This window comes from Etheostoma spectabile, chromosome 10 (assembly GCF_008692095.1).
Source record: "Etheostoma spectabile isolate EspeVRDwgs_2016 chromosome 10, UIUC_Espe_1.0, whole genome shotgun sequence".
NCBI classification, from domain to species: domain Eukaryota; kingdom Metazoa; phylum Chordata; class Actinopteri; order Perciformes; family Percidae; genus Etheostoma; species Etheostoma spectabile.
In genome coordinates this window covers 15147860-15159121 of record NC_045742.1, presented here as the reverse complement: position 1 = coordinate 15159121, position 11262 = coordinate 15147860, and the positions used below count along the sequence as shown (strand labels likewise).

The 11262-nt window shown below is 40.4% G+C and overlaps 1 protein-coding gene and 1 long non-coding RNA gene across 3 annotated transcripts in view; one reads left to right on the top strand and one right to left on the bottom strand.

Moving 5' to 3' along the window:
* The first annotated feature begins 273 nt into the window (after nucleotides 1–273).
* The window catches only part of LOC116696439 (uncharacterized), a 21917-nt gene continuing 10928 nt past the window's right edge, over nucleotides 274–11262 (top strand). The window contains exons 1-2 of the long non-coding RNA XR_004333729.1: nucleotides 274–396; nucleotides 7862–7866. This is a non-coding gene — a long non-coding RNA (uncharacterized LOC116696439). The remainder of the gene's footprint in view (nucleotides 397–7861; nucleotides 7867–11262) is intronic.
* tsc22d3 (TSC22 domain family, member 3) overlaps nucleotides 2049–11262 on the bottom strand; it is a 33892-nt gene continuing 24678 nt past the window's right edge. The window contains exons 1-3 of one of the 2 annotated variants that reach the window (XM_032527450.1): nucleotides 4894–5215; nucleotides 4289–4340; nucleotides 2049–3744 (exon numbers count right to left, since the gene is read on the bottom strand). In XM_032527450.1, the coding sequence (XP_032383341.1) occupies nucleotides 3484–3744; nucleotides 4289–4340; nucleotides 4894–5018 (438 nt within the window). In that variant the 5' untranslated portion in view covers nucleotides 5019–5215 and the 3' untranslated portion in view covers nucleotides 2049–3483. Of the gene's footprint in view, nucleotides 3745–4288; nucleotides 4341–4893; nucleotides 5216–11262 lie in introns of those variants that run through there. The other variant, XM_032527449.1, reaches the window with a different exon arrangement.

Here is an 11262-nt window from a genome sequence, read left to right as displayed (position 1 = left end):
AGCATGGCACACAGCTCCAATCTGACGTTTTCTTTCATTCAGCTCTGACTTTAATGTTGACATCATGGATATGCTAACATTCAAAGGACACACAAGTTGTTGTGTGTGTGTCTGCATGAAAAGCAGTAAGACCAAATGATTCCCCTGCATGCGATCCCAACCACATTGAGGCAGAGCTTGCTTATCCCAGCAAAACCCCTGAGTTTCCATCCAAAACAGATGTTCTTTTTTTCTGATTGCATAACACTAGTAATCCAACACAAACTCTTCCCTTGCCTGATTTCAAGTAAGCTCCAATCTAGAGTTTAATTCCACACCGAAGGCTCTTCCAACCCTTTTAATATTTAACTGTACTTGAGTGAGTAGTGAGCCTATAACCAGGGCTGAGATCAATGTGTTGAAAGAACATACTTAGTGCTTCATTCATATTTGTATCTACATCCACACAGATGTGTTATAATAAGGGAAGAATAATACAACCAAATCCTGTACACCTATATGACTGTAAGACTATCAGTCCTTAAAAAACTGAAACTTGTATTCCAAAGATAACTGAAGGGAACAAATAAACAAAAAGGCATTTCTGACATGGTCTATGTTCCTTTTGTGACTGAAATATCGCTTCAAATCGGTTTCAAATAAAAAAGCCACATGCACCAAAGGGATTGTTGAACACACTGTTCCTAAACCACTCCCCAAATAGAATGACAGAATAAGTGTCAAAGCAAAAGAGTACATCAAGTCCAGGCCCTAGTTGTCTTCAGACTTTCTGTGAGCGTCTGTGGGATGTACACACACTAGCAGTGCAGCCAGATGGATTTTTCCACTGCATTTGAGGCTGCATTAGCCATTAACGCAAGTATGAATTTTCTGCTGTACCAGATCCTCTTTTAAATTATAGGCACAAGGTGTTCAGGTATCTGCATAAGAAGACTGACTATCTACCTTGTGCAAAAGAGTCAATAAACACCTGACCTTCTCCTCTTTGCTACATTAAGTCAATGTCAAGATGTCACTAATCCCATGCAGAACGCATTTCATAACAGCCATATTGATCCCGCATAGAATCAGTTGTTTTGACACATAACACCAGGAGGTACCTCGGTTTTATGGATAACAGTGCGCAATGGGGAAGACACTGTGTTTACTTTCATGCAATTTGATCTGTGGTGGTGATTCTGGGCTCCGAGCTGTGTCTCTGTTCTAAGCGGTAGCTGGACGTGACCCTGGTCTACACACCAAGGATGCCGCAGCATATCGAGTTACACACAGGCTGAACTGACTGGCTGCCAATCTGTCTGAAATGCAACTAGGACAAACTGTTTATTCACCCAGGCAGATTCCTGTCCTCTGGCAACCAGCAATAATTACCTCACTGCCATTAGTGGTCACAAAGCTTTTGACTTTGGGAGAAAAAAACTCTTAAAAAGAATCAATAGATTATTCTCGTAAGCCTGAGGAGCCAACATGCTAAATTTAAAGTACCTTTGTCTATAATATGAGGCTCATGGCTCACTGCAACATTTGTAAATCACATGCTGCTCATCAAGACTGACCTAGTAAACACAAACAAGGTTCACAGAGTTGAACAAATCAATGATGTTGTGATGAGAGGCTCCAACTATCAAGACAGTTTTGCAGATGTGTCGTTTATTCTTCATAATTCAGTAATTCTCTTCTTTCAGCACCACAAAATGAAATCCTGGGTGTTGTTGCAGCCACCTCATCTGTGTTCCCTGACTGGATTTTCAGTGAATAATTGTCTCAATTGCCACTACCTTCCATACTTACAACATTACCATAAGGGAAATGCAAAAAAATAAAACTAATTTGGTCCAACATTACTGCTCCTGTAAGAAATGTGACCTAGCATTCTTTACTCCACATTAAAATTAGATACTTCATTGTCATAATAATATTATTATCATTAATTTACCTTTACTGTCAAAAATCTAATGGTATCACATATCAAATCATACATCTTTGTTTTTCCACACACACATGCTATGTGGCTACAGCAAATGAAGAAAAAACAGCGTCAACGTATAGTATTATGTAAACATAAGGTTTATTGCAAATGTGCAGTTGTATCCAAACGCCATAGTGAACAACTTTGAGGATACTTTACAGCAACAATACCGTTACCTTTACAAAAACACATGAAAACTTTTGTACTAGCTACAAACAAGACTTCTCCCTGTGAAGTTTTACACATGGTCCTGGTTTGCTCAGCTTCTGTTGTTGTGAGAGAAAAAAACAAAAAAACAAACAAAAACAAAACAAAAAAGGCAAAAAGTCTTTGGTAGCTAGAAAACAGAGCTCAGTGTGGAAATGGGTTCCTCTCTTACTAAAAGGACAGGCACTGTTGTCATGCCATCGTTATCAACTTGGCATCTGAGCAAAGAAACAGAGATACTGGACGACGCTGCTAGAATCAGGAATGCATCTGCAGCAACAAACGCTGGCTCTGCTCTCCATCTCCACTGTTTACTTCGGGACGTTTCAACTTTATGTACATTGTAGTTATCCTTTACTGTGAAGAGCTAGGCAGACAAGGTGTGCAGATATGCCTGTCCCAAGATTATTTGAAAAAAAAAGAAAAAATCTTGAAGGACCACTCAGTGCTCCTATTTTACAAAACAACTGATTTTTGTTCATAATTGCAAACAAAAAAACAGAAGACATAGCTGGATAAATTCCCCCCATAAGCAGCAAGCCCCAACAGCAGGCAATATGAGATTACATTTTATGAATCATTACAGTTTACTCATCAGTCTACTGCAGCAGCCCACCAGCTCTAATAGGCTGTACTGCATTAACCTCCACCTGTTGCCTTAGCTTATTCTGTTGATTATTCTTGTTATGCTTAAATGTACATGAACACATATGTTATAGGGAAAGTCCTCATTATGTGGCTGAAATGTGTGGCTGGGAGTCCTGGGAACTTGTATTTTGAGATCGGACAAATCCACACAATGGGGCTTTTCTCGTTGAGACATGGAGGACCACCTCAGACGGGTCTCCCCTGGATGAGTGGGGAGCACCCTCCCCAACACTTTCCAAGTTAGCAGCTGCAGGGCCAGCCCAATCAACATCTCCTCACTCACCCTCTCTGGAGCAAAGGGTGTTTGTTGGAAGGGCAGGGAAAGCCCCCTTGCAGTCTGAAAGCAAGCGCTCGGATGTGTCTAACCAGCCTTCTCTCTATTCATAGCACTTTGGTCTACACGGAGAGACTACGACAAAGAATTGGACGGCATCAGAGGATGGGCCTGACACCGTACCAGTCAGAGCGCCCTAAGTTCTGTTTGTGCTTATCAATGTCAACAGTTCTTTTGTGTCCCATCGATCATTTATAGCCCCAATGCGTCACCTTCACTGTTATGAAGGGCTCTTGGCGGCGGCGATTTTTGTAACGCTTACGTTCAAATGGAGGTCCATTACTGTAAAGAAACAGTGGCTCTGCCCGCCCCAAGGCAGAGCCACTTATACAGCAGAGCCAGTGCTAAGGCTGCAGGGCTGATGCTGGTCTGGGGTCACCTGGGAGCTCACATTGTCCAGGGGTAACAGCGTGTCCGTCGGGATGCGAGACTGGAACTTCTCCAGCTGCTCTGGACTGGCCAGGTTTTTCAGCAAGTAGTTCTCCCTCTCGAGCTGGTTGTTCTTCTCCGCCAGCTCTTTGATCTGCTCTTTGAGGACCTCCACCTCCTCACGCACCGCATACATCAAGTGGTTCTTGACAAGATCCTGTCACAAAAAGAACAGATGGAAACGTTTAGTTATAGAACCAGAGACATGTTAAGGTTGAACTGCACAGCTGATGCATGTGCTAAAAAACAATGTTGTTTGCTATCAGAGTATATCTCCTACACCAATTGGTCCATTTACTGGCATGGCTCTACAGTGAAGTAAACATGTTACAACAGACTGTGTTTTTAATAATTGTAAGCTGCCAAAATGTTATCAAGTCTGTATATTTTGTAATTCCTGCCCTGTTCTTCTGCACTTGTTTTCTACTTTATCACATGAATAAAAGCATACAGTAGTCTATGCTGCCATTACATAACAGGGACATTCACAGAGAGCTGCTTTTGTGCAGGATGCATCTGGGAAACTGCATTTTGAGGAGGTCAGTGGTTTATAGAAGTTTTCCATTGTGCATGCTAATGTCCAAACGTTTCTTTAGGACATAATGGAATCTATCAAGTTGATTTTCAACATTAAAGACATGCATGCAGTTTATAGTGCAACCTATTATCATGATTGTGTGGTGTTTGTCATCTTGGCTTACCATTGCCTGTTCAATCTTGTTGTCGATGGCCACAACGCTAGCACCAGAGGCACTGCAGAAGACAAGGAAAAGAGCCCATTATATAACAGTTGAACGTAATTTACTTAACTTCAACTCGAACCCCAAACTATTACGAAAACAATTAAACATATTGCGGAGTAATGAATAGGTTGGTGTCGGATAGTGAAACAGAAAGCTTGCAAAAGAGAAAGGAAAAGCAGTTAACTCTGCCGTCATTTTTAAGTATTTGTTGCTTTTTGAGAGTATGGTCAGGCTTTTATTTAGGTTATAGCGTGAGTAAACTGATACAATACATAGCTCCGCGCACGTATATGTTCAAAGTCCAAATAAACAGAAGCGAGAAAGGTAGTTGGGCAGAGAGCATTTGGAGACAATGTGAAATTACAGATATAAGTATATATATAAGTATATCAGATATTATACACGAGAGCATTTGTTAAAACCCGCTATTTGAAAATATAGAACCGTTAACGTTAGCTGGAAACCTGTACGTCAGAATGAGAATAGTAGAATAGAATGTAAGTAAGATTGTTATTCTCGAAATAATGCATTTCTAAAACATGGTGACTGTGTCGGATATTTACCTGTTGTCAAGTTTGACTGATACAACGTCTCCTCCGAGTAACGAGGAGAAAAACGAGATTGAGAAGTTATGCAACTGGTAGACAGCCACCTCCATGGGTGTTTTACCGAACATCTCCGTGGTCATGTTGAGTACCAGACTCGTTTGGATTACGCTTCTCGCCACGTTTGCGAATGGTTGGTCACTTTACTGTATATCCGGATTTGTTTCGTCTTTCGTAGCGATGCACTAACTCGCTGTTGCTAGCTGAGCGCAATGCTGTGTCTGTGTATGAGCTTCGCCGTTTAAACAAGCGACTGTCTGATGCTATTTCTGCCACCGGCTGCTATTTAAGTGACTTGCCTCCTGACGTCATCTGACGCGTACGTGCACCAGTCAAATGAGGTGGCGGTACAGTTTTGATGGTGCCTTTTAGCGCCATTGGAAAATCTGGATTTATAACTAGACCATGATAAATGCATTTTACCTCAACCTTTTACACAATAAACATTGAGTGGGAGATAACAAAGTACGATCAGTCACGCAATAACACTGAAGAATTTACTTTAAGACTGGCTCACTGCTGTATTTTAAAGAATCAATGACTTGATATTTAAATTTTTCATAATACACATACTACAGATCATATATATAAAATGGAAGTAGTTCTAAGATGGGCTCTCTTAAAGTATCCCATGTGTCTTGATAGTATTATAGATTTCTTTTTTGAATGATCTCATCAAAGACTACTCAGTGTTATCAATAATTTTGTATTATTAAACAATGCATTTGTCATTGCAATACTGCAAAGCAAGGTGCAAAGTACACCTCTCAACCATATATTTTATAAAACAAAACAAATAGCATTAAAAACAATCCATTTTAGGTTGCAAAAGGGACACTAGAAAAAACGAGTTTTTGAAGAAGTATTTGAATGCTTCATTGCCCTGCTTCTTCTGCCCTGCTTCTGAACTTTTCCTATGCCACTGGCTTCTGCAGTTAACCCACAGACCCAAATCAGTACACGATGCAACCGACACAACATCATAGCAACCACTGAAACAAATGCCACAGAAGGTCTACATAAATTAGTCACTCGTGTCGGCAATAAAAAAAAACGGGATTTGTCAAAAAAGAGGCTATTTTAGAGTATGTTTTCTAGTATTAATTTGTTCTTGATTTGCCAAATAAGTATAGACTTTTGAAATACGTCCACAACTGTCCTTAATTAGTATTACAATGTAATGACAGCAATGACATTTTCTTCCCAATCCCGTGTTGTTCTTCATGTTGTTTGCTGCAGTCGGCTGCATGCCATAGCGGGATGTCCTGCAACAACCTCTCTCCTTGTCAATTTCCACTCAGTCTATGTCTGAACTCTATCGGTCTCTAGTGGTGAAAATGTATAGCACACCAGCCCGTAGGGGACAATGTAAAGGCTCTGTTCTTGGACACAGTGTTTACCACGGAATTTTTCGTACATGCCTCCATAAATCATCAACTCCACGTTGTTTTTTTCTTCTTACGAAACACATGGAAAATTCTCAAAGGACAATCTACATCCCTTTGTCAGTACATTCATTCATTGATCCGTCCATCCATCCATTCGTTCATTTATGTTTTTAATACTGATCACACATGCCATAGCATGGCTACAACTTGTTTTTTTGTTTAATTTTTATCACACTGTAGTTCCTTCTAATGTGTGGACTAAACAACAAAGCAGGCAGGGATATTTTAGGGGAACATAGATTGTAGTGCACCACCACTTAGACTATATTTAGTATAACTATCCACTCATTGGGAGGCATACAGGAATGTGTCTGGCTTTAAACCTGCCTTAAGACTGCTCTCTGGTGTAGGCTATAACCTCTTGCACTTTGTCTTTTGAACTTGCATGTTACAACATGTGACGCAACTTTAAGCCTTCTGCGCATCCTGCAAAGTGTGATATACAAGTTTTAGTAGAAGCTGACCACAAAAGAAACAGAGAAAAACACACCTGCTAATTATCTTTCATTTCACAGCATTTCCAACTGAGTACTGGCAGGTCTATTGAACAATATACCCTGTTTTCAGTGAGGCGTTCATGCAGGTTTTAATAGCTTTAATGTAATTGCTTAGCACCTCTCAGCTGTCACATTATGTTCATTTTTGCTGTTACAATTTTCTGATCCACTACTCTGATCCAATTACATTTCTATTAGAGAGTCTGTTTTTCAGCACTAACAACATGAAGAACATCACCAGCTGGAATTTAAATTCTCTTCTGAGTGGGTCTTTTTTCCAACATTTGTAGCCATTCAATTTGGTTCATGCATAGCCAAATAAATACACCTTTTTTTTATATGCAGTAGCCTATATAAAAAAATGTGTATAAAAATGAAATGGTTTTCCATGCAAATTTCCTAAAAGGTTGCACTGTTCAGGAAAGTTATATATAAAATTATACCAAATGACCCAGAGCCTTCCATAAGGTCTGCCGTATATTTTGTATGTTATGTAAAAAATGGGGAGAGTGGAAAGGCTGACTTTTAGTAGGCCTAACAAGGCTAAGCAGAAAGCACATTGACTGGGCATTAGGGCCCATAGTGCTTGTCATCTCAGATTTCGTGCTGTGACAGTACAGCTGCCAGGTTTAATTTCAGGCCCTGTTCTGGCAATGAGGGGCTGGTGAATTACCTTGTCCCGCTGTGATAGTCTCACTTAGGAGGGGAGAGTAACACAGATTACCTGTAGCTTTCCTCAGATGCACAGATAGAAACAACAGACAGTGGGTAACCTTCCTGCAAGGATCAAGTAAAATACCTAATGAGCCACATGCAGTAAGATGACAGTGTAAACTGGATGCTCATAACCATCTGCTTTGTCTGCTTAATTCATTAATAAAAACTGCTCCAACACAAATCTTAACAAGTGAAAAAACATTTACAGTTATATTACAGTTTAAGCATGTCCAGTTTAAATTGCATTGACATGTTTCTTAACAGTTAATGTACCACAAAATATTGACCAATGCTGCCTTCTCAAGAAATTAAGCCCTTCATATTGCTGTGGAACTCTTACTGCCTGACCATGTTTGGCATGCGCCATATCCAGTGAGTCACTCTTCAGCTAGGCGATGAGCCACAGTCTCCATCAGATGTCCCTTGTGCAAGAGCCAACCATGTTATATAATTCTGATTCATCAGCGCCAATGGCTGAAGAAGAGTGAGGCTGAGACGCGTTATTTTTGGGTTTTGACCAATTTGAGAGGAACTCAATACAGCCCATTAAAAAACACAGGTAGTCAAATGCACAGAGAAAACAAAGTCTATCAGTTTTGGGTCACGTCTTGGTCAAAACGATGCCTTTCTCTTCTTTTTACTGTGTGTGTCCCATCTGGATTTTTGTAATTAGAAATGCATGGCGTGTGTGAGAGTGTGGCCTGAGAACACACAGCCCTGCCATAGGCTGCAGCCAGGGGCTGTCTCAGAGGAAGCTGTCAGTGTGAGCAACAGGAGCGGTTACAACCAACGAATACTGAACACTCCACAAACACTGGGACACCCAGAGGCATTCATTATTATCACTTATGAGCCGCCATCAATAGAAACGAGGTACATGGCCTTGGTCTTGCTCATGAGGTTTTTCAATGAATTTAACAGGCTGTCAATTTCTGCCCTTTGAATCCATGCATGTGATAGTAGCAACATCACTTTCTGCCTCCTGTAAACACTGCGGCTAACTATCAGTGGAAATCCAAAACATGACTTTTAACATTGTGAACATCAAAGTTTATGCCAGAGAAATAGAAGATGTGTTAAAGTGGCACATCTCATTAAACACAGCTGATACAGAAAAGATTTTTCAGCATCAGTTCTGGTTTTGTTCTCTACTTGACAAGATTGAACATTGTGAAAAACAGTTTCCAACACTGCCATATGTGTAAATTTTAATCCAAGCCATTTATGTGACAATACTGCATCTAAAAATCGACATCTTCTCCTGAACTGTCTTTAATGTGCACATTTGTCACTGACATACCATCATGCCAGACATCCTCTCACACACAAGACAAACTCTCTGACTATCCTCTGCTGTTCCCCACTTACCGCCGTTCTGGCCTCTTGAACAGACTCGGTGAGTAAGGGGGCGAGTAGCTCATAGCTCTCTCAGGATAACTGAAGTGCTGGTAGTGGCAGCAGAATCTGTGGGACGGTTCGGCCAGGCGGAGGGTGCACACCGTCCTGGGAGAGGGTGGCATAGCCCCAACAGTGGGACGCGCCTGAGAGTGTCCCATCTTGGCTTCCAAATGAAGGGGCCCCTCACAAAGTAGGAGCCCTTTGACTGTTTGCTCCCGGTTCTGCTGTTGTTTGTTCTGAACAACTGTGTTCCCAAAGCACAAAGAGACAATTGACTGGCGTGCTGGCTATTCCTCTGATTATGCAGCCATAACTTTGAGCGCCATGCTCTGACTGGCACTCGTATGATGCGTCTCCAATCCAGTGGAACACAATGCCCGTGAGTCACAGTGAAAAGGCACCAATTGTTTCATCTCTTTGCTGCTGGAGCGCCTGTTTAAGGCAGACAAAGCAAAATATCTTTCTCTAAGTGTACCTGAACCATTATCAGGCCCATCTCCACACCTCATTCAATCAGTGGTAATCGTCGGGCCATTGTTCCATGATGTAAAACAAATTTGTTTGACATCTAATGACCCTATTGGGTATCAGATGTTCCAGGACTCTAAAGGCTGCCAAATAAGAGCAAACAATATAGTGTCTTATTTGGAATGTTTTTGGAGCGCTTCAGAGGAATTTTTACACTGCTCAGAATTTAAAACTAAGCTGAGGCAGATAAATTAGCTCAGTGGTATTTTATGTAATATTTCAGATTGTGTGTGTAGCATTCACAATCCCCTAAACACTTTTAAAGCTGAGTGTTGTCAGTTTCAGAAAGCCTCTTTTGGCTTGAGGGGGGTAATTTATCTAGTAATGTTTGGAGAGCTTTGACCACCGGTAAAGGTGCAACAGCAAAAGTAAGCCACTCTCGCCATGATTATGTAATTGCATCTGCTGTCAAGTTTGACAGTTATGTCTTAATGTCTCAAACCTTTGTCTGCATTTTTTTCCCTGTTTTTTTTGGCAAGTGAAAAGTTTTGACAGGTAACATGGTATTGGGATGCACAGCAGGTGTGGTGTTTAAAAGACTGTTGTGTAAAACTAGTTTCTGCATGTTGTCAAAAGAAGATTAAGAAGATTATTAATGAAAGAAAACTAGATTAAGAGCAATGTGCTGCAGCCTATAGTTAAAGATAATTTGGTTGGGCGAATATTATTGTACCACACACCTTCTCAAGTCAACAAAATGTAATATATTTTTTTTTATGGTGGAATTTCAGGTTCACTCACTTCAGTTTCTAAAACTCAATCATTACTCCGGGTTATATGTGGGGGACAGTAGTTCAGCAGCGTGTGAATGCAGAGCATCAGCAGAGGGAATGAATGGCTTGCACTGGACATGTTTACACCCATCATGTCAGGAGCAGTTCATTTAAAATCGAGAACATCTCATCCTTTTTAATTCACCTTAGTCATTCGCACTCAGGTGGATTTTTTTTTCTTTTTCTTTTTCATGGTCTCCAATTTCTTTGGGTGTTTCCTAAAAAAAATGTATTTCTCTTTCTCCCTTACGACATCCAGAAAAATGTTTTTTTTGCCGCCAGCAAGAGACAAAATGGCAGTTGGGTGAAACATTCCCTCTAAAAAAACAGTGGGTAACAACGTAAATACTGTATGTTTCTTCACAGTATTGTAAACCACAGGGAGCTTCTTCTTTTTATTTTTCTGCCACACAAGTGGCGCCATGTAATTACATATGGCGAGACAATTATCTTCTCACACATATGACCAATGCTGTCTATATAAACATGAAAAAGCACACACACATACACACACATCCAGGAGAAGAGCAAAAGTGATTCACAAGGCGTTTAATTGTGTTATCATGTTGTGTTAAGGGGCAGCAATTTGTTTCCCTGAATCTCTAAAGAAAGGTAGAATGAGAGGTAAATAGAAAAATAAATGTGACTTTTGCTGTCATACCATTTTGTGATAGCAGTGATGTCAAACAGCCTAAACAACCAGGTATTAAACCTGATTATATACACCCTCTGAACCCTAAGGCCATTTTTACAGTTTATTGTCCGTCTGGATTTAATTTACATAAAAGCTTGTAAAACATCAACCCTGTTGTCTACAGTCAAGACATGAGCATCATTTTTTTCAGGACAAACTGGGTTATTAGAATAATTGGGTTGAAATGAGGTCACTTGAATGTTAAAAATGGTTGTGGGGTCTTAAAGACAAATAAATAAATAAAACGGAACATGAATCTTCCAGATATGTAT